This window comes from Arachis duranensis, chromosome 1 (genome assembly GCF_000817695.3).
Source record: "Arachis duranensis cultivar V14167 chromosome 1, aradu.V14167.gnm2.J7QH, whole genome shotgun sequence".
In the NCBI taxonomy this organism is placed as follows: domain Eukaryota; kingdom Viridiplantae; phylum Streptophyta; class Magnoliopsida; order Fabales; family Fabaceae; genus Arachis; species Arachis duranensis.
The window spans coordinates 94,319,265-94,339,236 of record NC_029772.3 but is presented as its reverse complement, the minus strand read 5'-3'; the positions used below and the strand labels follow the sequence as shown (position 1 = coordinate 94,339,236).

General features: G+C 38.3%; 2 protein-coding genes across 2 annotated transcripts; both read left to right on the top strand.

The window, feature by feature from the left end:
• Nucleotides 1–13,385: 13,385 nt before the first annotated feature.
• LOC107463563 (putative ubiquitin-conjugating enzyme E2 38) lies at nt 13,386–14,624 on the top strand. The gene has a single exon (XM_016082376.3). The coding sequence runs from the start codon at nt 13,444–13,446 to the stop codon at nt 14,548–14,550; it is 1,107 nt and encodes a 368-aa protein (XP_015937862.1). The 5' UTR covers nt 13,386–13,443; the 3' UTR covers nt 14,551–14,624.
• A 2,946-nt stretch (nt 14,625–17,570) lies between these two features.
• On the top strand, nt 17,571–19,936 carry LOC107462823 (putative ubiquitin-conjugating enzyme E2 39). The gene is made up of 2 exons (XM_021125829.2): nt 17,571–18,838; nt 19,212–19,936. The coding sequence occupies exon 1, from the start codon at nt 17,755–17,757 to the stop codon at nt 18,826–18,828; it is 1,074 nt and encodes a 357-aa protein (XP_020981488.1). The 5' UTR covers nt 17,571–17,754; the 3' UTR covers nt 18,829–18,838; nt 19,212–19,936.
• The last annotated feature ends 36 nt before the right edge of the window (nt 19,937–19,972 follow it).

The following is a 19,972-nucleotide window of genomic DNA, read 5'->3' as shown; positions in this document are numbered from 1 at the left end:
AAATTAAGAGACCTAAGTTGGCGACCTGGGCCCCCTCCCTCAACAAAAGAGAGGGAGAGGGAAACCAAGAAAAAGGAAGAACTCGGTCTCAAAAGGCCAAGAAAATATCACTCTTATACTCCTCTGAAAGTTTCCATAGTGGATGTATACAGAGAGATTTGCAACACTGAGAGACTGCCACCCCCTAGACCCATTAAAAATAAAAAATGGGGAAGCCGCAGCGATTACTATGAGTACCATAAAATATATGGTCACTCCACAAACGACTGCTACGACCTCAAGAATGTGATAGAAAAGCTGGCTAGAGAAGGTCGGCTTGATAGATATCTCATGGAAAGGTCGGACAGTCACGGAAAGAGAAAGCGAGATGATATGGATAGAAGAGACCCACCACCGCAGACTCCAGAGAGGCATATCCATATGATCTCAGGAGGATTTGCGGGAGGGGGACTTACCAAATCCTCTCGCAAAAGACATCTCAAAAGAGTCTACCAGGTCGGGGAGGAGTCACCCGACCTTCCTACAATTTCATTCACAAAAGAAGATGGGCAAGGAATAATCCCTAGACACGACGATCCAGTGGTAATAACTATGATCCTAGCAAATGCCCATCTCCACAGAACCCTAGTAGACCAAGGAAGCTCGGCGGACATTCTTTTCAAGCCAGCTTTCGATAAGTTAGGGTTAGATGAGAAAGAGTTGAGAGCCTACCCCGATACCCTATATGGATTAGGGGACACGCCAATAAAACCACTAGGATTTTTGCCCCTTCACACCACTTTTGGAAAAGGGGAAAGATCAAGGACTCTGAGTATAGACTAAAAGGGGAAAAATCAAAGACTCTGAGCATAGACTTCATAGTCATTGACGTGGGGTCAGCATATAATGCTTTAATCGGCAGAGTGACCCTTAATCGGCTCGGAGCTGTGGTATCCACTCCCCACCTCTGCATGAAATTCTCGACCTCAGCGGAGATAGCAACGGTAAGGGGAGACCAAAAATTGGCAAGGAAATGCTACAATGAAAGTCTAAATCTGAGAGGAAAGAACAGAGAAGTTCACACAATAGAGCTCGGTGGTGCAAGGGCCAGAGAAGAGCTGCGACCACAACCGGGAGGAAAAACCGAAGAGATACAGGTCGGTAAAGAGGAAGGGAAAAACACTTATATAGGAGCCAACCTAGGTAAAACTCTAAAACAAGGGTTGGCTAAACTCCTAAGAGACAATTCCGACCTCTTCGCCTGGAAGGCCTCTGACATGCCTGGGATTGACACCGAGCTCATGTCCCACAAGCTCTCGGTTTATCCAGGGTCCCGACCTGTACAACAAAGAAGACGCAAGCTCGGGCCAGAACGAGCCCTAATAGTAGAAGAACAAGTACAGGCGCTTCTGGAAGCTGGCTTCATCAGAGAAGTCAAGTACCCAACATGGCTAGCCAATGTAGTGCTAGTCAAAAAACAGAATGGCAAATGGAGAATGTGTGTCGACTATACCGACTTAAATAAGGCATGTCCCAAGGACCCTTATCCCCTACCAAGTATTGATACCCTAGTGGATTCCAGCTCGGGGTACCAATGCTTATCGTTTATGGACGCCTACTCGGGATATAATCAAATCCCGATGTGTGAGCCAGACCAGGAGAAAACATCATTCATCACACCCAGAGCTAACTTCTGCTACGTGGTCATGCCATTCGGATTGAAGAATGCAGGAGCCACATATCAAAGGTTGATGAATAAAGTGTTTTCCCCTCACCTAGTGACCCTAATGGAAGTATATGTCGATGACATGCTGGTAAAAACTAAGAAGGAAATTGACCTCCTGTCAGATCTCTCGCAAGTCTTTGATACCATAAGGCTGCACGGGATGAGATTAAATCCCGCAAAGTGTGCCTTCGCGGTAGAGGCAGGAAAATTTCTAGGGTTTATGCTAACACAAAGAGGGATTGAAGCCAATCCCGATAAGTGTAGAGCCATCCTAGAAATGAAAAGTCCGACTTGTTTGAGGGAAGTCCAGCAGCTCAATGGCCGACTTGCAGCCCTCTCTAGATTTTTGGCAGGATCGGCACTAAAATCCCTTCCACTATTTTCTCTATTAAGAAAGGGATGCCAGTTCGAATGGACTCCTGAATGCGAGGAGGCGTTCCAGGAGTTCAAAAAGTTTTTAAGCCAACCTCCTATCCTAACCCGATCAGTACCTGGGAAAGACCTCGTCCTGTACTTATCCGTAGCAAACAAGGCTGTCTCATCAACCCTGATAAAAGAAGACGAGGTCGGACAACATCCAGTCTACTTCATCAGTAAAGTTCTACAAGGCCCAGAACTAAGGTACCACAAGCTAGAAAAGTTTGCCTACTCCTTAGTAGTACCTCACGAAGGCTACGACCTTACTTTCAAGCTCACACAATAAGAGTCCGTACGAACCAACCCATGAAGCAAATCCTCCAAAAGACGGATGTTGCAGGGAGAATGGTTCAATGGGCAATAGAGCTCTCCGAGTTCGACTTAAGATATGAAACTCGGACGGCGATCAAAGCTCAATGCCTCGCTGACTTCGTTGCAGAATACGCAGGGGATCAGGAGGAAAGACCAACTACATGGGAACTCTATGTAGATGGATCCTTCAACAAAACGGGAAGCGGCGCAGGCATAATATTGGTAGATGAAAGAGGAACCCAGATAGATGTTTTCTTAAAATTTGAATTTCCGGCTTCAAATAATCAGGCAGAATATGAAGCCTTGATCGCCGGACTAAAGTTGGCAGAAGAAGTCGGTGCTACAAAGGTGATGATATACAGCGACTCACATGTGGTGACCTCCCAGATAAGTGGAGAATATCAGGCAAAGGACCCAAATATGAAGAAGTACTTGGAAAAAACTTTGGAGTACCTTGGGCATTTTGCAGATACCGAGGTTAAACACATAACTCGGGATTTAAACAGCAGAGCAGACGCCCTGTCCAAGTTAGCAAGTACCAAACTAGGAGGGAACAACAGAAGCCTGATTCAAGAAACCCTCCAAGAACCCTCAGTAGCAAAAACAGAAGACAAGCAAGAAGTACTTGAGGTAACCGGTCTAAACCTCGGATGGATGAATCCCCTAGTCGAATACATGAAATTCGACATCCTCCCTAAAGAGGAAAAAAGAAGCTAAAAAGATCCGAAGGGAAGCACAACACTACACCTTGGTGAAAAATATTCTCTACAGAAGGGGGATATCAACACCATTGTTAAAGTGTGTACCAACCTCAAGAACCACCGAGGTACTGGAGGAAGTACATAGTGGGATCTGCGGAAATCATCTCGGAGCAAGGTCGCTAGCCAGAAAAATAATCCGAGCTGGATTCTACTGGCCGACCTTGCAGAAAGACGCCACAGAATTTGTGAAAAAATGTCAACCATGTCAGATGCATGCAAATTTCCACGTGGCTCCACCAGAAGAGCTCATCAGTATCACTTCTCCATGGCCTTTTGCAAAATGGAGAATGGATTTGTTAGGTCCTTTTCCCCAAGCGCCAGGACAAGTCAAATACCTGATCGTGGGAATAGATTACTTCACAAAGTGGATAGAAGCAGAACCATTGGCCACCATCACCGCTCAAAGAAGTCGCAGGTTCCTCTACAAAAATATCATCACAAGATATGGGATACCTTACTCCATTACTACAGATAATGGAACCTCAATGAGCAAAGCCCAAGGGTAATTCTCCACGATGAGATCGGAAACGTACGGGGACACAAAGAGGAGCTCGACTTGCTTCCCGAGGTCCGAAAAGATGCACAGATAAGGGAAGCAGCATTGAAACAAAGGATGACTACAAGGTACAACAAAAAAGTCATTCGGAGAACATTTGCCCCGGATGACTTGGTCCTGATCAGGAATGACATTGGAGTCAACAAATCAGGAGAAGGAAAGCTCGCCGCAAATTGGAAGGGACCATACAAAGTCAATGAAAAGTTTTAGGGAAAGGTTATTATAAAGTAACCGACCTGAACGGCACTGAGTTACCAAGGTCGTGGCATGCTTGTAATATGAAAAGGTACTACAATTAAAAGCGAACTCTACTCCCTGATGTACTCTTTTCCCAACTTCATGATTTTTTCCCAAAATCAAAGGGTTTTTTCTGGAGATGGGTTTTTAACGAGGCATCATAGTAGGGGCTAAGGGAAATAGATTGTCAAAAACCCTTAGTAGCAATAAAGTACCTTAAGGGTTTTTTCTGGAGAAGGGTTTTTAATGAGGCATCATAGTAGAGGCTAAGGGAAAATAGGCTATTAAAACCCTTAGTAGCAAGAAGGTACCTCCCCAATTAATAAAGATCTTTTTCATCCATAATATCTCTTATAAACTCCTTTTTATTTTTATAAATCCTTCTACGAAACGCGCCGACTTAAGCTCGACAAAACGTGAAAATCCCATGAACCGACCTAGATGGTCGTCAGGATAATAGGACGAGGTACAAGTCAGCGTAAAGAGGTTATATAAGCCGATCGTAAACAACTCGAAAACAACTCGACTCGTAAGTCGAAACAAGACTCCGAGTAGAAAAGCTCGAAAACACTTCGACTCAGAAGTCGGAGTGAAAAACCGAGCAGAATAAAACGCATCGCAAAAATAACCTAAGTCATGAGAACCCAATAAAACATGGTTGGGTGTAAGGAATAACAAAAAGAGATTGAAAAACCTAGAGAAAAGTTTAAAGGCTCCCAAAAAGTCCTTAAACAAAAAGGCTCGGAAAAGCAGACGAGCCAATGGAAAAGGTTTTCGAAAAAGATCAAGAGGACTTTGAAAAATCAGAAAAGCATACACGCGTAAGGTAACTTAAACCCTTATCCAAAAAAGGGTATTTATTATGTTAATTTAAAAAATCCTTATTCAAAAAGGGCACTTGCGAAAATATTTTGTTTACGGCCTTAAAAGGCCGAAAGAAATTGTTCAAACGTCACCAAACAACATATAAAAGTTTAAAAAAGGGGGGACTCACAAGCCGAGCCCCCATATAGCCATAAAAAATCATTTATGCAGAGGAAGACGGATCACCACTACTAGAATCAGGAGGAGCGCCACCAGGACAGGGAAGAGAAGCACCCACAGGAGATGAAGAGGAAGTCGGAGGAATAACTGAAGAACTCGGAGCGTCCTTAGAACGAGGAGGGGACTCAATGATCCTCTGCCCCCGAGTCTTCAATTCTGACTCAGAAATAATTACGGGGACAGGAGGATCCACGATAGCACCGTCAATGACAACTTTATCAGGATGTAAAGGAGAAAGATCCAAGTCGGGAGCGATAACTCTGACTTGCTCCAGGAAAATCCTCCATGACTCCTCGGCACCATCAGCGATAGAGTCCTCCAACTCGGCGTACGCATTCCGAGAATTCAGCAAATCCTTCTTCACAGACACAAGATCTTGAAATAAACTCTGATAACTCTCCTGTGCTGTCTTCCTCAAACTCGCCTCCATATTGCATTGGGCCCGCAGCTTGCTCTCCTTCTCCCGAAGGCTATCTCTCTCCGCCCTCAGCTTAGCTACCTCCTCCTTCAACTCCCTCTCATGGTCCTGGTAAGAAAGAAGCCTCCCCTCCAACTCCTCAACCTTCGAGGTTACCCCCAAAGAGCTGAGAGGAGTCTTCTCAAAGATATCCAAAAGCATGCCACAAACACCCGCCGCCTTAAAACTCTCCTCAGCCAGAATGGTGAGGTGGTTTCAAACAGAAACATCATCCATACCTATATGAGAATAGATGTTCTTTCGGACGAATGCAAGAGCATCCGCCTTAACCCCACCATCAAAAGAAGAGTCAGACTCTAAAGTCTTGCACTTCTTCTTCTCTGGCTCAGGAAGAAGTCGGGCGGAAGGGAGTGGCTGAGACAAGGTTGAAGAAGAAATCACAATGGGCTGAGAGGGAGTCCCCACGTTCTGAGGAGGAGGAGGAGGAGGAGGAGGAGCCCTGGCACCGCCAGCCCTGGCCCGGGATTTTGCTTTAGCCTCCTGAACTCTCTGCCAGCCCTGGCCCGAGATTTTGCTTTAGCCTCCTGAACTCTCTGGTAAGATTTCTAAGCATTCTTCCTTGCCATGTCTGCAAAAGAAACAAATAGAAAAAACTATAAGTCGGCAAACCTTAAAGTCGGCAAATGCAAGTCGGAAATAAGAAATGCATATACTACCTAGTTGCGATTGAACAAAGGTCGGCGATCCCTGGAGGAATTTCCTAGTGTCCAAGTATGGGGCCCTCCCCCACACTTCTCGGAAAAACCCCACAATGGCCGCCTCCACCTCGTCCAGGTCGTCTAGACCATACTTTTCAGAAGGGGAGACCTCCAACCAATAAAGGGGAAAGCGAGGGGATCATCCAGGAAAAAGGGGTGGTGACCCTCTACGGCTTGCACTTTGAAAAAATAATTTTTGAAGTCATGGAAGGATTCGTCAAAAAGGGTGAAAATTCTCCGACCTTGTATGGCTTGGAAAGACACCCATTGCTGCTTATTATTTAGCCCACTAAAGGGCTTAGTCATGTGAAAAAGAAAAAAGAAAATCCTCAAAGAGGTCGGAAAGTCCAAAGCGTGACTAATAAATTGATAAATTTTCAGAAAACCCCAAGAATTGGGGTGAAGTTGGGTAGGGGCAACTCGACAGTGGTGCAAAACAGATATTTCAAAATCCGAAAAAGGAAGAAAAACACCCAGACGGGTGATCATACATTCATACATAAAAGAAAAATGAGGGGCCGCCTCATTGGCCCTCCCAAAACAAACCCGGTCTTCCGGACCCGGGATTACCAACTCATATTTTGGCTCGTCCTCCTCAGAAGTACAAATCCTGTGGTGAGTACGAAGATGAGTAATAAACTCAGCGTCGACCAAGGGTTCCTCCCCTAGGACCGTGACATCAACCCACTGAGAAAGAACATCTACAGAAGCCATTTTCTTTTTTCTTATGAAAGGTGACAGAAACCTACAAAAAGAAAAAAGAAAAGAAAAATCAAAAAACACGGTCTCTAAAGGGAGGAGTTACGAAGCCAAAATCTACAGACCAACCTATCTACCCACAAAACAAAAGCATGCAAACACAAGGCATGTCGTGAAAGAAGAAAAGCTAACCTTTATCCGAAAGTGAAGGTTGGAAGAAGCAGAAGTCTCCAAACGAAAGAATGCAGCACGAACAAAGAAAGAAGAAATTTGAAAGATTGCAGAAACGGAAAAATGAAAGAGAGGGAAAGTATTTATAAACATGCTAAGGGGCATAATGGTAAAAACGGAGCAGTCATTAATGTGGCTCAAGTAGGGGCACTGTTCATACCCTGGCCCAATAATAAAGGCCCAGGTCCAAAAGAAAGGCTTAGTCCAGATGATTGAGCCTTACTACGCACCGACCTGGTGTCAAGAAGTCGGTGTTGACTACGATTTGTCTTAAAGAAGTCGGGCACGAGATTAGTTGGCAGATAAACACTCATTCAAATGAGTAACCGCCCCTAAAATCTCTCCAACCGCTTCATCAAGCCATATCTTAACCTCCCTAAGATAATGGGACGGTTAGCACCCTAAAGATATGGCACTACTCCAACGGTGGTTATTGGCTCACCACTATAAATACACTGACACCCCTCAGGTATCTCTAAGCCCAATACTCTCTAGACCTGCTAACACCCTTGCTAACTTAGGCATCGGAGTGTCTTTGCAGGTACCACCCCCCATTTACCCACGCATACAAGTCGGAAGGAGGCTCCAGCGTGCAAACCAGCTCGGAGACTACCATCCGCGGACGATTGGGCCAACTAGCGTCATCTATTCTATTAATCTCCAGTTACCCACCGTAATAATATTCATAAACAAGTCATGTGAGTTATGTTATTAATAGAAGAAATTTAATTTTAATAATATATAATAAATAAATAATAGATATAACTTTAGGTAAGACTATCGAAATGAATTAAGTCTATTAGATCAACCTGTTTATCCGTAAAAAAAACGAGTTTTACTTCTAAATTTAATTCTATTTAAATTTTCGAGTAAACAGATAATTAAATCCAATTAATTCAAAAAAGACGGATTAAACATTCATTCTATATAAATTAGTTTTGCATTTTTTTAAAAAAAGGTATATTTTTTATATTTTTAGTCAATATCTTTTTTTTTATCAGACCTATCAACTAATAAAATACTATTTGTTTAAGATTTTTTAAAAATGACATTTTTTGTTAAATTATTTTTAAAAAATAAAATAAAAATTAAATAAATAAGTAATAAATTATTTGAATTAAAAAAATGATGACTCTTAAATAAAATAAATTTAACTGGACCGGTCCTGACCTGTTTAACTCCCAAATTTAAATAAGTCAAGTCTACATTAGGTGGAGTGACTGATTTGATTACCTTAAGATATTTACTGATACAGAAGCAACTAAAATGTAACTAATTTATGTTGAGAAGTTTCTTCGAAGTTAAACTTTTTTTTAGAGGCCTTGACGATTAGCATTAATTTAAAATTTATTTGACTAAATTAAGATTGAATTATAAATATAGATAGCGATGCATGACAGATTAAAAAAAAAAATTGTTGAATGCTTGGAATCAATCAACTTTTAACAAGGATTATTTCCATTTTTTTCTCCATAAGTAAACCTAAACCCAAACTCAACTGAATCTTGTTTGTCCAATCCTCCTCGATCACATCCTAACTCTAGACACTATGGAAGAAGTGGAGAGCGTCTTCAATACTTTCGACATTGTTTCCGAAATCTCGAACCACCACTTCCTCCTTTTAGACGAAAAAGATTCTAGTTTCAGCAACGCAAAGAGCAGCGTCTACACGCACATCATGAAGGAGTGGAAGATCTTGGAAGAACACCTACCAGACTCTATCTATGTTCGGGTCTACGAGAGTCGCATCGACTTAATGAGGGCGGTGATCGTCGGCACAGCAGGCACACCATACCACGATGGTCTTTTTTTCTTTGACATCAAGCTCTCTTCGAAATATCCAAACAACTCTCTGATTTTATATTTCCACTCCTTTAGGCTCGGTCTCAACCTGAACTTCTACAACTCCGGTAAGGTCTGTTTGAACCTTCTCAACAGGTGACCCAACAAAAAGTGAGACCTACAAGGCTCGACACTGTCCCAGGTCTTGCTCTCAATCCAAGCTCTCGTTCTCAATAAAAAACTCTACTTCAACGAGTATTGGCAGATTCACGTAAACAAAATTTCTCATGAGGCGTGGTCACATGAGTACAACAAAATCATGTTCAGGCTCACGTAGCAACTCGGAAATCACCTGGTTCGCAGGCCGCCCAAAAACTACGAAGCCTTCATCAGGAACCATTTTCGCACCCGGGTTGCCACCATCTTAGCCGCGTGCCAAGAGTACGCCAGTGGACGCGTCATGGTTGGATATTACTGCGGCAAGGGTCTATCACCGAGTTTGTCATGTTCGAAGGTAAAAATTTTGCGATTTTTTCGGAAAATGTTGAGAAAAAACTTGTACCCCAAACTGGTTCAAATATTTCAATCTTTGGAGAGTTTTCATGTACCCGAAAAGTTGGAATTAGATGAGGATGAACAAGAGAATAATAGCGATGAAAACAAAGGCGACAGAAAGATCATCGTGATGGCTTCCCCAAAAGATAAAAGGAAGGTTAGGATCTTCAAGAAGGTTGTAGCTAGGATCAAAAGAGTAATGATGAGGTGGAAGAATAAGAATAGTAGTAGAAACAACAAAATAACTAGTTAGGCACCCAGCTACTCTTGATGTCTTTAGAAGTTACATAATTTGTTGTCTGCTTTTAATTTAGTGGTTTTGTATTGTAATCTTATTTTGATTTTTTATTGTTTAATGTTTAGCTGTTTATTAGTCATTGTTTAAGAGGTGATTCACCTTTATAAACTAAAGAAAAACTAATATTACTTGAATATTCCAAATACAAAAACGTTATTTGATTGTCTCGTTTCATAATTTTATGTAAATCAAATTCACTGAAATTGAATTAGGTTTGTTAGTAGTAGATCGAATCTATAATATTTGAATTATTTTATTTCGGGTTCAAACATAAATTGAATTCAATGAATTTGAATTACGCCAAACACTACTAAATCGAATCAATGAATATCGATTTATCTGTACACTACTAAATCGAATAAAAAAGTTTCAATTTAGCCCTCTTAAAATTTATACCTGGTACTCGCCGGCTAATGATAAATTGGCTCCATTAGCTTCGATTTACTATGAATTCTACTATATATAAAAATCGAAAGGAGTTAATTCGATTTAGTATATGCCTACATTACTAGAAAACTAGCTAGTTATTACAGATGGATATTTTCAACAGATTTTATCCCAGAGAAATACATACAGGATTTGTGAGGAATTTTTTATCAGAAACAAAAAAAAATGAATTAGCATAAATTACACGCGAAAAAGAGAATCCGTCGATAATTCTGTCGAAAAAACTTTTTTCATAAAAAATGGTTACCAAAAAAAAATTCGTCTGTAATTTAATGGACAAAAACACTGAGTTTTATTAAATTATTATAGACAGAAGTCACCAAAAAATTATTATAGATAGAAAATCTGTGTGTAATTTAAAAGGAAAAGTCTAGGGGGCCAACAATTTTAATGAATTTTGGCCAGCATGTAACCAGCAGAGAAAGGCGAGCCATTGGATGAAATCTCACATCAATTTCACACCATCAAATCATCATTAACAATCACAAAAATTAATGGCCCTTAGCATTACTCAATTTAAAATATTCCGTCAAAAAAATTGAGTTTAATCTAACTCAGACCCTACCCTCTCGAGCTCGAGCTCCATTCACACTCCACACCAGTGAAGAGCTTCTTCCTCTCTCCGTCCACACTCTCTCCATCGCACGTGCTTCTTTCACCGCTGCCGTCGCCGCTCGCGCTGCACGATCTGACCTCAGCAACAGCCATTCGCTGGTCACCTCATCCACCGGTTCAGGAATCATTGCACTTGTCCTAATTCAAATTGGTATGGTTTCGCATCACTTTAAATTTTTGAATTCTTCTTATTTGAAATTTTTTATATTTGTTCTTTTGTGAATTTTTAACGAGTAGCATTTGTGGCTCCAATCTGCCATGAGAGAAGAATCTTCTCACTCTCAATAGGGAATCACACGTACACAAAATAGGTCACTTCATCTCTTCTTCGGTCTCTATCTTTTAATTTTTTGCTAATTTGAATTTCCTAAACTAGTTAATATTAATCTGGAATCATCAATTTCAGCTTTCTATCAGTTTAATTCAGTTAATTTTAGTTTGGATAATCATTTACTTCATCAGTTTATTGCCATTGCTATTTTTAATATCTAATCTGTTTGTTTGAGAGATGAATGTGATGGATAGTTTTTTAATTTTATTTTGATATTATTGGATATTAGAAAAATTATTTGTAAATGTATAGCAGTATTAAGAGAGTTTTTGGTCATGAACGGTGAAACTTTGCTTATTGCTGTTTAGGTAATTTAGGATCAAAAGTGTTGGTTCCTTCAAAGAATTTGTCAAGAAGCAATTACCATGATCTCAGTGAAAGACCTTTTTCCAATGAGCTCTGTAACTTCCTAAGCTCTAGACCTGTTATTGCAATGGTTACGGATTAAGCCTTACAACTTATAATTGACTCTTCCTCTTTCTTATTTTCGAAATCAAACACAAATCACAAATAGAACATGGATGTGTGGGCCTTCGAACCCCTGGTATGGCTTGAGAGCGGGGGTAGCGTAAAGTCTTTTTGCCTATAAAATTTCATAATGTCCTCTAAAGAGGATTGGATATTGTCCTTTTTTTTATTTTGAAGGAGTTGCCTGGTCTCTGAATGAACTTCCAGTGCAAGCTCGTCGTTTGAGTTTGCGTATCTCCTTTGTCTTGCTTCCCATTTTAGTGCTGGGTTAGTAGGCCAATCATTCTCTGAATCTCCGCTTGGAATTCCACATTTTGCACCACAACTCGGCTTGCGATAGTTGTGGAATTCTATTGTCGACCATTATTGAAGTTCCTATGTAAAGAGTGTATTATAAAAGAGAGCTAATGTAGTGGAGTTAGTATTTGTGACCTCATGGTAGGTACCAAATATTTCGTTCATGATAGTCCTGTCGAGCTATAGCAACTCCTTAGAACAGTGAGCTGCTTTTGTTGGAAGAACTATACATTGACTTGGGTTGAGCAACTCCCGTGGAAACACCTACAAAAAATAAGTGAAATAAGTGAAATAAGTGAATCCGAGAGTGTGATTATATCTTTCTTACACTGCTCACCCTCCTTTTTAAAGAATGTGATTATATTCTTTCGCGTATTTTTTACTAAAATAAAATAAAAAAATTTATTATTTTTTAAAATCTCATTTTTTAACTTTAATTTCTCAAGTACGATTTTATTTTGTCTAAAGCAAGTTCGCAGCAACCTCAGCGAACTCCACTTTAAATTCGAATAAATTCAAAAAAATAGTTAATTTAAATTCTTAAGTTTTACAACGGACAACGATAACCATTATCATCATCTCCAGAATATGTAGAGAGCACACAAGAATACACATAAATAAGTCATATTTTTATTAGAAAAATAATAGATTATTTTTTAATTTATAATGAGAATTTTTTTTGTTAAATATGACTTATTCCTATGTATTTGTTTACGACGATAATAATAATTGCTATTGCCATTAATAATGTTAAAGAAATTGAAGTGAAATTCACTGAAATTAAGTATAATCTACAAAATATAAAATCCGCCTAAGAGTACGACGATAATAATAATTGCTATTGCCATTAATAATGTTAAAGAAATTGAAGTGAAATTCGCTGAAATTAGGTATAATCTACAAAATATAAAATCCGCCTAAGAGTATGACGAACTTGTCATAAAAAATGATATTTAAAAAATTATATATAAAAAAATAATTATTTTTTATTTTATTTCTGAAAAAAATCACAAGTTTCGCCCTAATTATCAATGTTAGTTTTGAGATTTTGCTTTTTATGTTATTTGTTACTTGATTTGCGGCTCACATGTCCAAACTTATAGGGCTTGTGACCGAAGAATGACTTACTTATCAAGACTATATATCAATTCAAATTGTATGATATTTGATATCCATGATTTAATGTTGGATGAATTAAATTTATGGTCGATAAAAAAGTTACTATATGTACCGATTTGGAATGATATTAAAAAATTATTATTATTATTATTTTGCTAAAACAATCCAATATAAACCAACACTAAATATTTAAATTCAACTCTGATACAAAAGTTCTAAAACAGTTACAAAGGTGTATAGATAAATTTTCAAAAATAAAAGATAGATATTTATTACGTTCTATTTTTAAGAAATTCTCGCTATATAAAATTAGAGTGATGGGTATATACATAGAAGGGAGTGACTAACAAAATTGAATTTGTCTTTCCTGAAGCTAAGGTTTCCCTAGACAGAATGAGTTCATCACATCACAAGCAGAAGGAGGCAGCTAACACCATGAAAGGAAGAGAGCAGATCTTCAATGTCTTCGATATTGTTTCGGAAGTCCCCGATGACCATTTCTTTGGCTCACCATCAGAAGAAGCTAGCAGTTACAGCACCGCCAACAGCAATCTCTCCAAGCGCGCCATGAAAGAGTGGAAGATCTTGGAACAGAACCTTCCAGACTCCATCTACGTCCGGGTCTACGAGAACCGCATTGACCTAATGAGGGCGGTGATTATAGGCGCCGCGGGAACGCCGTACCACGATGGTCTCTTCTTCTTCGACATCCAGCTCCCTTCTAAATACCCAAACTATCCTCCGGAAGTATACTTCCACTCGTTCGGGCACGATCTCAACCCGAACCTCTACAACAACGGCAGGGTCTGCTTGAGCCTCCTTAACACGTGGCAGGGCAGGTCAGCCGAGAAGTGGGATCCACGCGCTTCGACGCTCCTTCAGGTCTTGCTCTCAATCCAAGCACTCGTTCTCAACGAGCAACCGTTTTTCAATGAGCCTGGGACTTCGTTCGGACGCCTTATCTTTCAGAGCAGGTCACGTGTCTACACCGAGATGGCGTTTCAGCTCACGTGGGAAGTTGCCATGAACCTCGTTCATAGGCCGCCCGAGCACTTTGAGGCCTTCGTCCTTCAACACTTCTGCACGCGCTCCGTGGCTGTCTTGGACGCGTGCCGCGAATACGCCAATGAGCGCGTGTGGGTCGGGTATTATTGCATGAACCAAGGTGGTGATGGTAGGTCATCCAGTTTGTGTTCTTCTTCAAATGTGAAAGTTTCGGCATCTTTTAAGAAGAGTTTGGTGGAAAGTTTGTACCCTAGGCTGGTTCAAACGTTTCAATCATGCGGTGCGGATTTGAATGGTACCCCAAAAGAGTTGGAATCAGAAGTTATTATTAACAAGCAACCCAAAAGGAAGCAAATGATTGATCCGACGATGCATGAAAACAAGGGTGAGGCTGGGAAGCATAACAATAAGGGTGGGATCTTCATGAAAGCTGTGGATAGGATCAAAACGGCGTTGGGATGGAAGAAGAAGAAGACAGACTCCAAACAATTCTAGGTTTTTGTAACGGTTAGTTAGGAGATAAGTAAATCCTTGTTTGACCTTTAATTAGCCTTCTTAATTATTATTTGACAAAATTATTATTTTCTTTCAATAATGTTTAACTGTTTAGGCTAGAAGAATATGATAAAAAAATGTTTATAAAGTTTTATATATAAATATATTAATATATTTTTTCTTGAAAAAAATAGTATTCTTAAAATAGTTTTATATATTTTTTCGTAGTTAATCATTATTTCTGTGATCCCTAATAGATGCAGGTAAATTGAATGTTATAATGTTATATATTAGGGTTGGGTAACAATTCAAGGAAGGATCCTCAGCACTCGTTTGAAAAGTAGCAAAAGTTATTTTTTAATTTTTAAATTATGAAAAGTTATAATATAATTTTATGTTTCTAAAAAATTAATTTTTTAAAAATTCATAATTTTTAAAAAAAGTAGATCTAGTTTAGTAAAATTTTTATTTTTTAAAAATAGTTTATAAAAATTAATTTTTAAAAAATAATTTTTTAAAAGTTGTAACATTTATGTTTGGTAAATCAAATTAAAAATAATTTTTAATAAATACAAGTAACATCAATTGTATTTGATAAAATAGTTTTTAAAATTTAAAAATACTATAATAAACGTAAATGTAAGTATTAAATTTAAAAATTGGTTAACGTTATATTAGACTTTTAAATTTTGAAAAACATAAGCAACTTTAAAAAGTTCTATCTTAAGTGTTTTCAAAAATATCTCGATATGATCTTTTTTATTTACCAAACATAAAATGAGGAGTTTGTTCTTCTAAAAAGAACAAAATATATCTACCACCATTTACACCCAAGCTTCTACATATATTCTTTTCGGTCTTTTTTTTTATTATTTTACCACTCTATTTTTATTATTAAATTTATATTTAACATTGTGTATGGTATGAAATCTCAATTTTAATTTTTTTTCACATGTGATTTTATTTTTATATAGCTTGCTATTATTTTAATAGTTAGTTATAGCAAATTCTTGACTCCAATAAAAGAGGAGGAAATTCTAACAGGAGTAAAAAAAAATATAAAATAGCAACAAAATATACATTGACAATACATTTATTTTTTATTTTTACCTACCATATCATACACAATAAAACAGTAAACACTAACTACACAATAATTTTTTTGGTATTACCATCAAAATTATTGTAAATTAAAATTTTATTACTATTCACCACATACAAGACCACCGTTATAGGTGAAGGTGAAATAGAAGAACCAATTTTTAATGATATTAATAAAGAATCAATTGTTTAAACGATTATAATCTTGCTGATTAGGTTATGTAAAATTAACATCTATTATTAAAAAGTATTTGTTATCATTGTTTTATTTTAATATTTATTTTATTATCTAAAAAAATTATATTTTTTGAGTTATTTATCTACCACTTTAAAATAGGTACTTTTATAATTAAAAATTTAAATACAAAATAATATATTTATAAATTACTATTAATAAAAATTCTTATCAGCTTTTCTTTCCAATCTATCCAAAAAGGTTTATACTAGTTATGTATTCAGAATTCAAATGTACAGAGTATTCAATTTTTTCCAAAATCGGATTCTGATCTTTACCATTTGGCTGTCATTCTCATTGTATTACAGCTATCGAATTTAACATGAAGTTTTGGTAAATGGCCAATGGTTTAAAGTTATCATCTCTGTACAATCACATATTCAATTAAAAAATTAAATGAAAAAATGATTATAAAAAATTATATATGTTAACTAATATAAATTTATTGATATGTTACCTAAAAAATGTTAATTAGCTTCACACATTGTCATTTAAGTACTATTTTATCCTCAATCTCTTTAAAAGCAATGCATGCATGTGTCCTTATCCTACCATTTCAGTTTTTAACTCGATTTAGACTAATTTTGTATAGTTGTCTAGCACCTTGCCAAAAACGTTACGGTATGGTTTCTTTGGTACCCTGTAACTGAAAGGTTTTGCTCTACCAAAAATTCACATATGTTAACTTAATTGTCCTATGATTTTAATATGCTCACATTCCACCATTTTTATTAGAGAAATGCTTCGTATAGAAAACGTGTTTTGTCAACACTATTTAAAGACTAATATTCTTTATTGCCATTACTTCATCACGTTTAAGTTTAACTTTTATTTATTTATTCAACTCACCGAAACCTATAAAGAAAAAGAAAAAGAAAAATTGTAATATGCTTTGACAAAGATCCTTGTTTAGCTTGCATAAGCACTTAGCCAAGTTTACAACTTATATATTACAAGTTACAACCTAACTTATCAAAGTTTCATGGTTTGATGCTTGGATGAACCATTGGTCATGCCTTAACTAGCTTGGCCTAGTCATCTACTAATGCAAACCGCAAGTTAAAATTTGGTTTACCAAGTCCGTATATCAAAATTGTGGTGATGGTTAATCCGTTAATTGAGCGTTACACCACCGGATCCATCTAAAATGTGTCAAAACATACGGGTTTTTTTTGCTTTGTACATTATTTCCAAACTGTCTCAATTCATTTTGCATGACTCCACTTACGTACGGTAATTCTCGGATAGAGACCATGAGCTTGAGCCCATGACAATTACACCAGATTGAAGAAGAAAGCAACACAAGAACTCTTAGCAAATACATACACAAATACACAAATTATATAGTTTCAATATGTTGGTAAAGTTGTAGGAAATTAAATGAAAATGCACTAGTACGGTGTCTCTCCCCGTAAAAATATCTGTTGGTCTAGTGTTGGATCTACAAAGTCTCGATCCGTATTTACCGCAAAGATATTTGCTAGCTAACCCCTATTAATTTTATGAACCTTTATTAATAAAACCCTAAGCGATGGATGCCCAATTGCCCATGATGAATCTAATTAAAGAAAGTGATGGGGTTAGAAGACCATGCGGTGTTTACCATAATTATACTTGTTTAACTCACTCTCTTACCATGACTAAAAATGCTAAACCCATGGCATGCATAATGATCCGAATTCCTTGCTCATTCAACTCATCGTTAGTTAGTTAGTTACTCTCACTAACCCCTCATCTCTTGCATCTGCTGCCAGCTGCCAGTTGCCCCTCCATTTCCCAATAACGTAACCGTTTCTTGGAATAAACACTAACACAAACACATCATCATTCCCACACCACTCAATCACTACAATCCTTTCCTCAAAAAAATGGCTGACCTGAATAATTTCGAGCGCTTCGACGTCGTTTCAGACCATTCAGACCACCACTTTTCCCAACCAACTGCTAACACTACCAAGAAACAGAAACAGAACCGCAACCCGGAACCAACCAACCACGCTGCCCGAAACTGTTTTACAAACACGGGCAGCAAAGTGTACAAGAACATAATGCGAGAATGGAAGATCCTCGCTAACGGCCTGCCCGACTCCATCTACGTCCGCGTCTACGAGAGCCGCATCGATCTCATGAGGGCAGCAATCGTCGGCGCCGCCGGTACACCCTACCACAATGGACTCTTCTTCTTCGATATTGCTTTCCCGCCAAATTACCCGTCCCAACCTCCCAAGGTTCACTACCTCTCTTGCGGGTTCAAACTCAACCCGAACCTTTACCATAACGGCGAAGTGTGCCTCAGCCTCATCAACACCTGGATCGGTAAAAAGAGCGAGAAGTGGGACCCATGCGGTTCAACCGTTTTGCAGCTCCTCGTTTCTCTCCAAGGCCTCGTCCTAAACGACAAGCCGTTTTTCAACGAGGCCGGATCCGAAATCTTCGGACGCGCCTTCTTTGAGAAGCAGGCGCGTTCTTATAACTATTCCGTTTTCTTACTTAGCTGTAGGACTATGCTGTTTTGGCTCCAACGACCTCCGCGGAACTTCGAGGAATTCGTTCACGCGCACTTTCGTGGCAGCGCGTGTCGGATTCTGCGGGCGTGCCATGAGTACGTGAATGGGCGCGTGAGGGTTGGGTGGTACGGTGTGAGCGACGTTGGGGAGAACGGTGACTCTTCCCATCGGTCGCGTGCGAAGGTCCCGGAGGAATTCAAGGCATCGATGGGGAAGTTGTATCTTCGGATGGTTGTGGCGTTTCAACTGAATGGTTCTTCGTTGTGTTCGGAGCTTTTGGAATTAGAGAACAGTGATAAAAATGGTGGTTCGTCGAAGAATAAGGGGCATGGTGACAGAAAGTATGGGAAGATTGTCAGGAAGGTGTTGGGGAAGTTTAGGAAGTTTTATGCTTTGAAGAAGGATCAAAGTAGAAGAGTCGACGTGTCAAAGTGATCCCTTCAAGGTAAAATTCCAATACATGATATATGATATGATGTTCTACTCTTCTAGCATGATAAATACATTTTTCAATATTGATTTTTAGCGAATATTGATGCTTAAGATTGGCAAAATTAGTTAAACCTAACAATGATATATAGTTTCCCATGTCTTCATTTTCAATTGCTTTCTGTTGATGAAAGATTGATGAAAATCATACAAGAAACTAAATCATTTTGTTTTTAAAAGATAATGTTAAACCCCCTTAACTGACACATTACAACAACTTAATTGGTATTATTTGATGCATGGGGAGAAAAAAGAATCAAGTTGAAAAATGCAATAATTTTTAATTTTGATTTATTTATTTGTCTTGCTTGATTTATGTTATGATGCAGAAGCGTAGCGGTAGTGAGACACTTGACAAGGTAGAGTGGCACTCTTGGGTTTTTTCTGGTCCATGACGGGAGTTTCTATAGTTAACTATGGTGACTTTATTATACGCCAATGTTTCTGTTACTAGCGTCTTTGTGTTTTTGGTCAAGAGATTTTTTGCTAGCTTGATCTATACAGTTTGCACACTTATAGTATTAGGGTTGTGTAGGAGAGCTTATCTCACAATAAAGGATTTAGCTATAACTGGACATTTGACAGCTCTTTTTTTGTCCAACCATCATTTTTAGTTAGGCAACCCCATCAATGGACCACAGGTTTGGAATTCCTTATTAATCCAGTTAATTTCGGCCCACAATTGCTGTGGGCAGATTTTAGGTTTTCAAGCACCGAGTTTTAGGCTTGAAGTGGCGTGAAAAGAGCAATGAACTTCATGTACCATGCATCCTCAATGATTTTGATTTTGAACCTCCAATCCGTCCAATCCATTAGTTGCTTTTATATTTATTTTAATATTTTTGATATAGAAATTTTGTTAAATTCGACCTTCTCCATCTTATATCAGAATGAATTAGGCGCTTCTTTTTTAATCAAATACTTCTAGGCTCTTTGGATATTAACAAATTACCGTATTAAAATGATTCTCATATTAACTGGGGAAATCAAATTTACATTCTTACCGGATTTGAGATTGTGTTCTTCCTAGATGTGTTCATTATCTTTCGCTAACATCCAGCAAACAACTCATACAAATTCAAATTTTTGT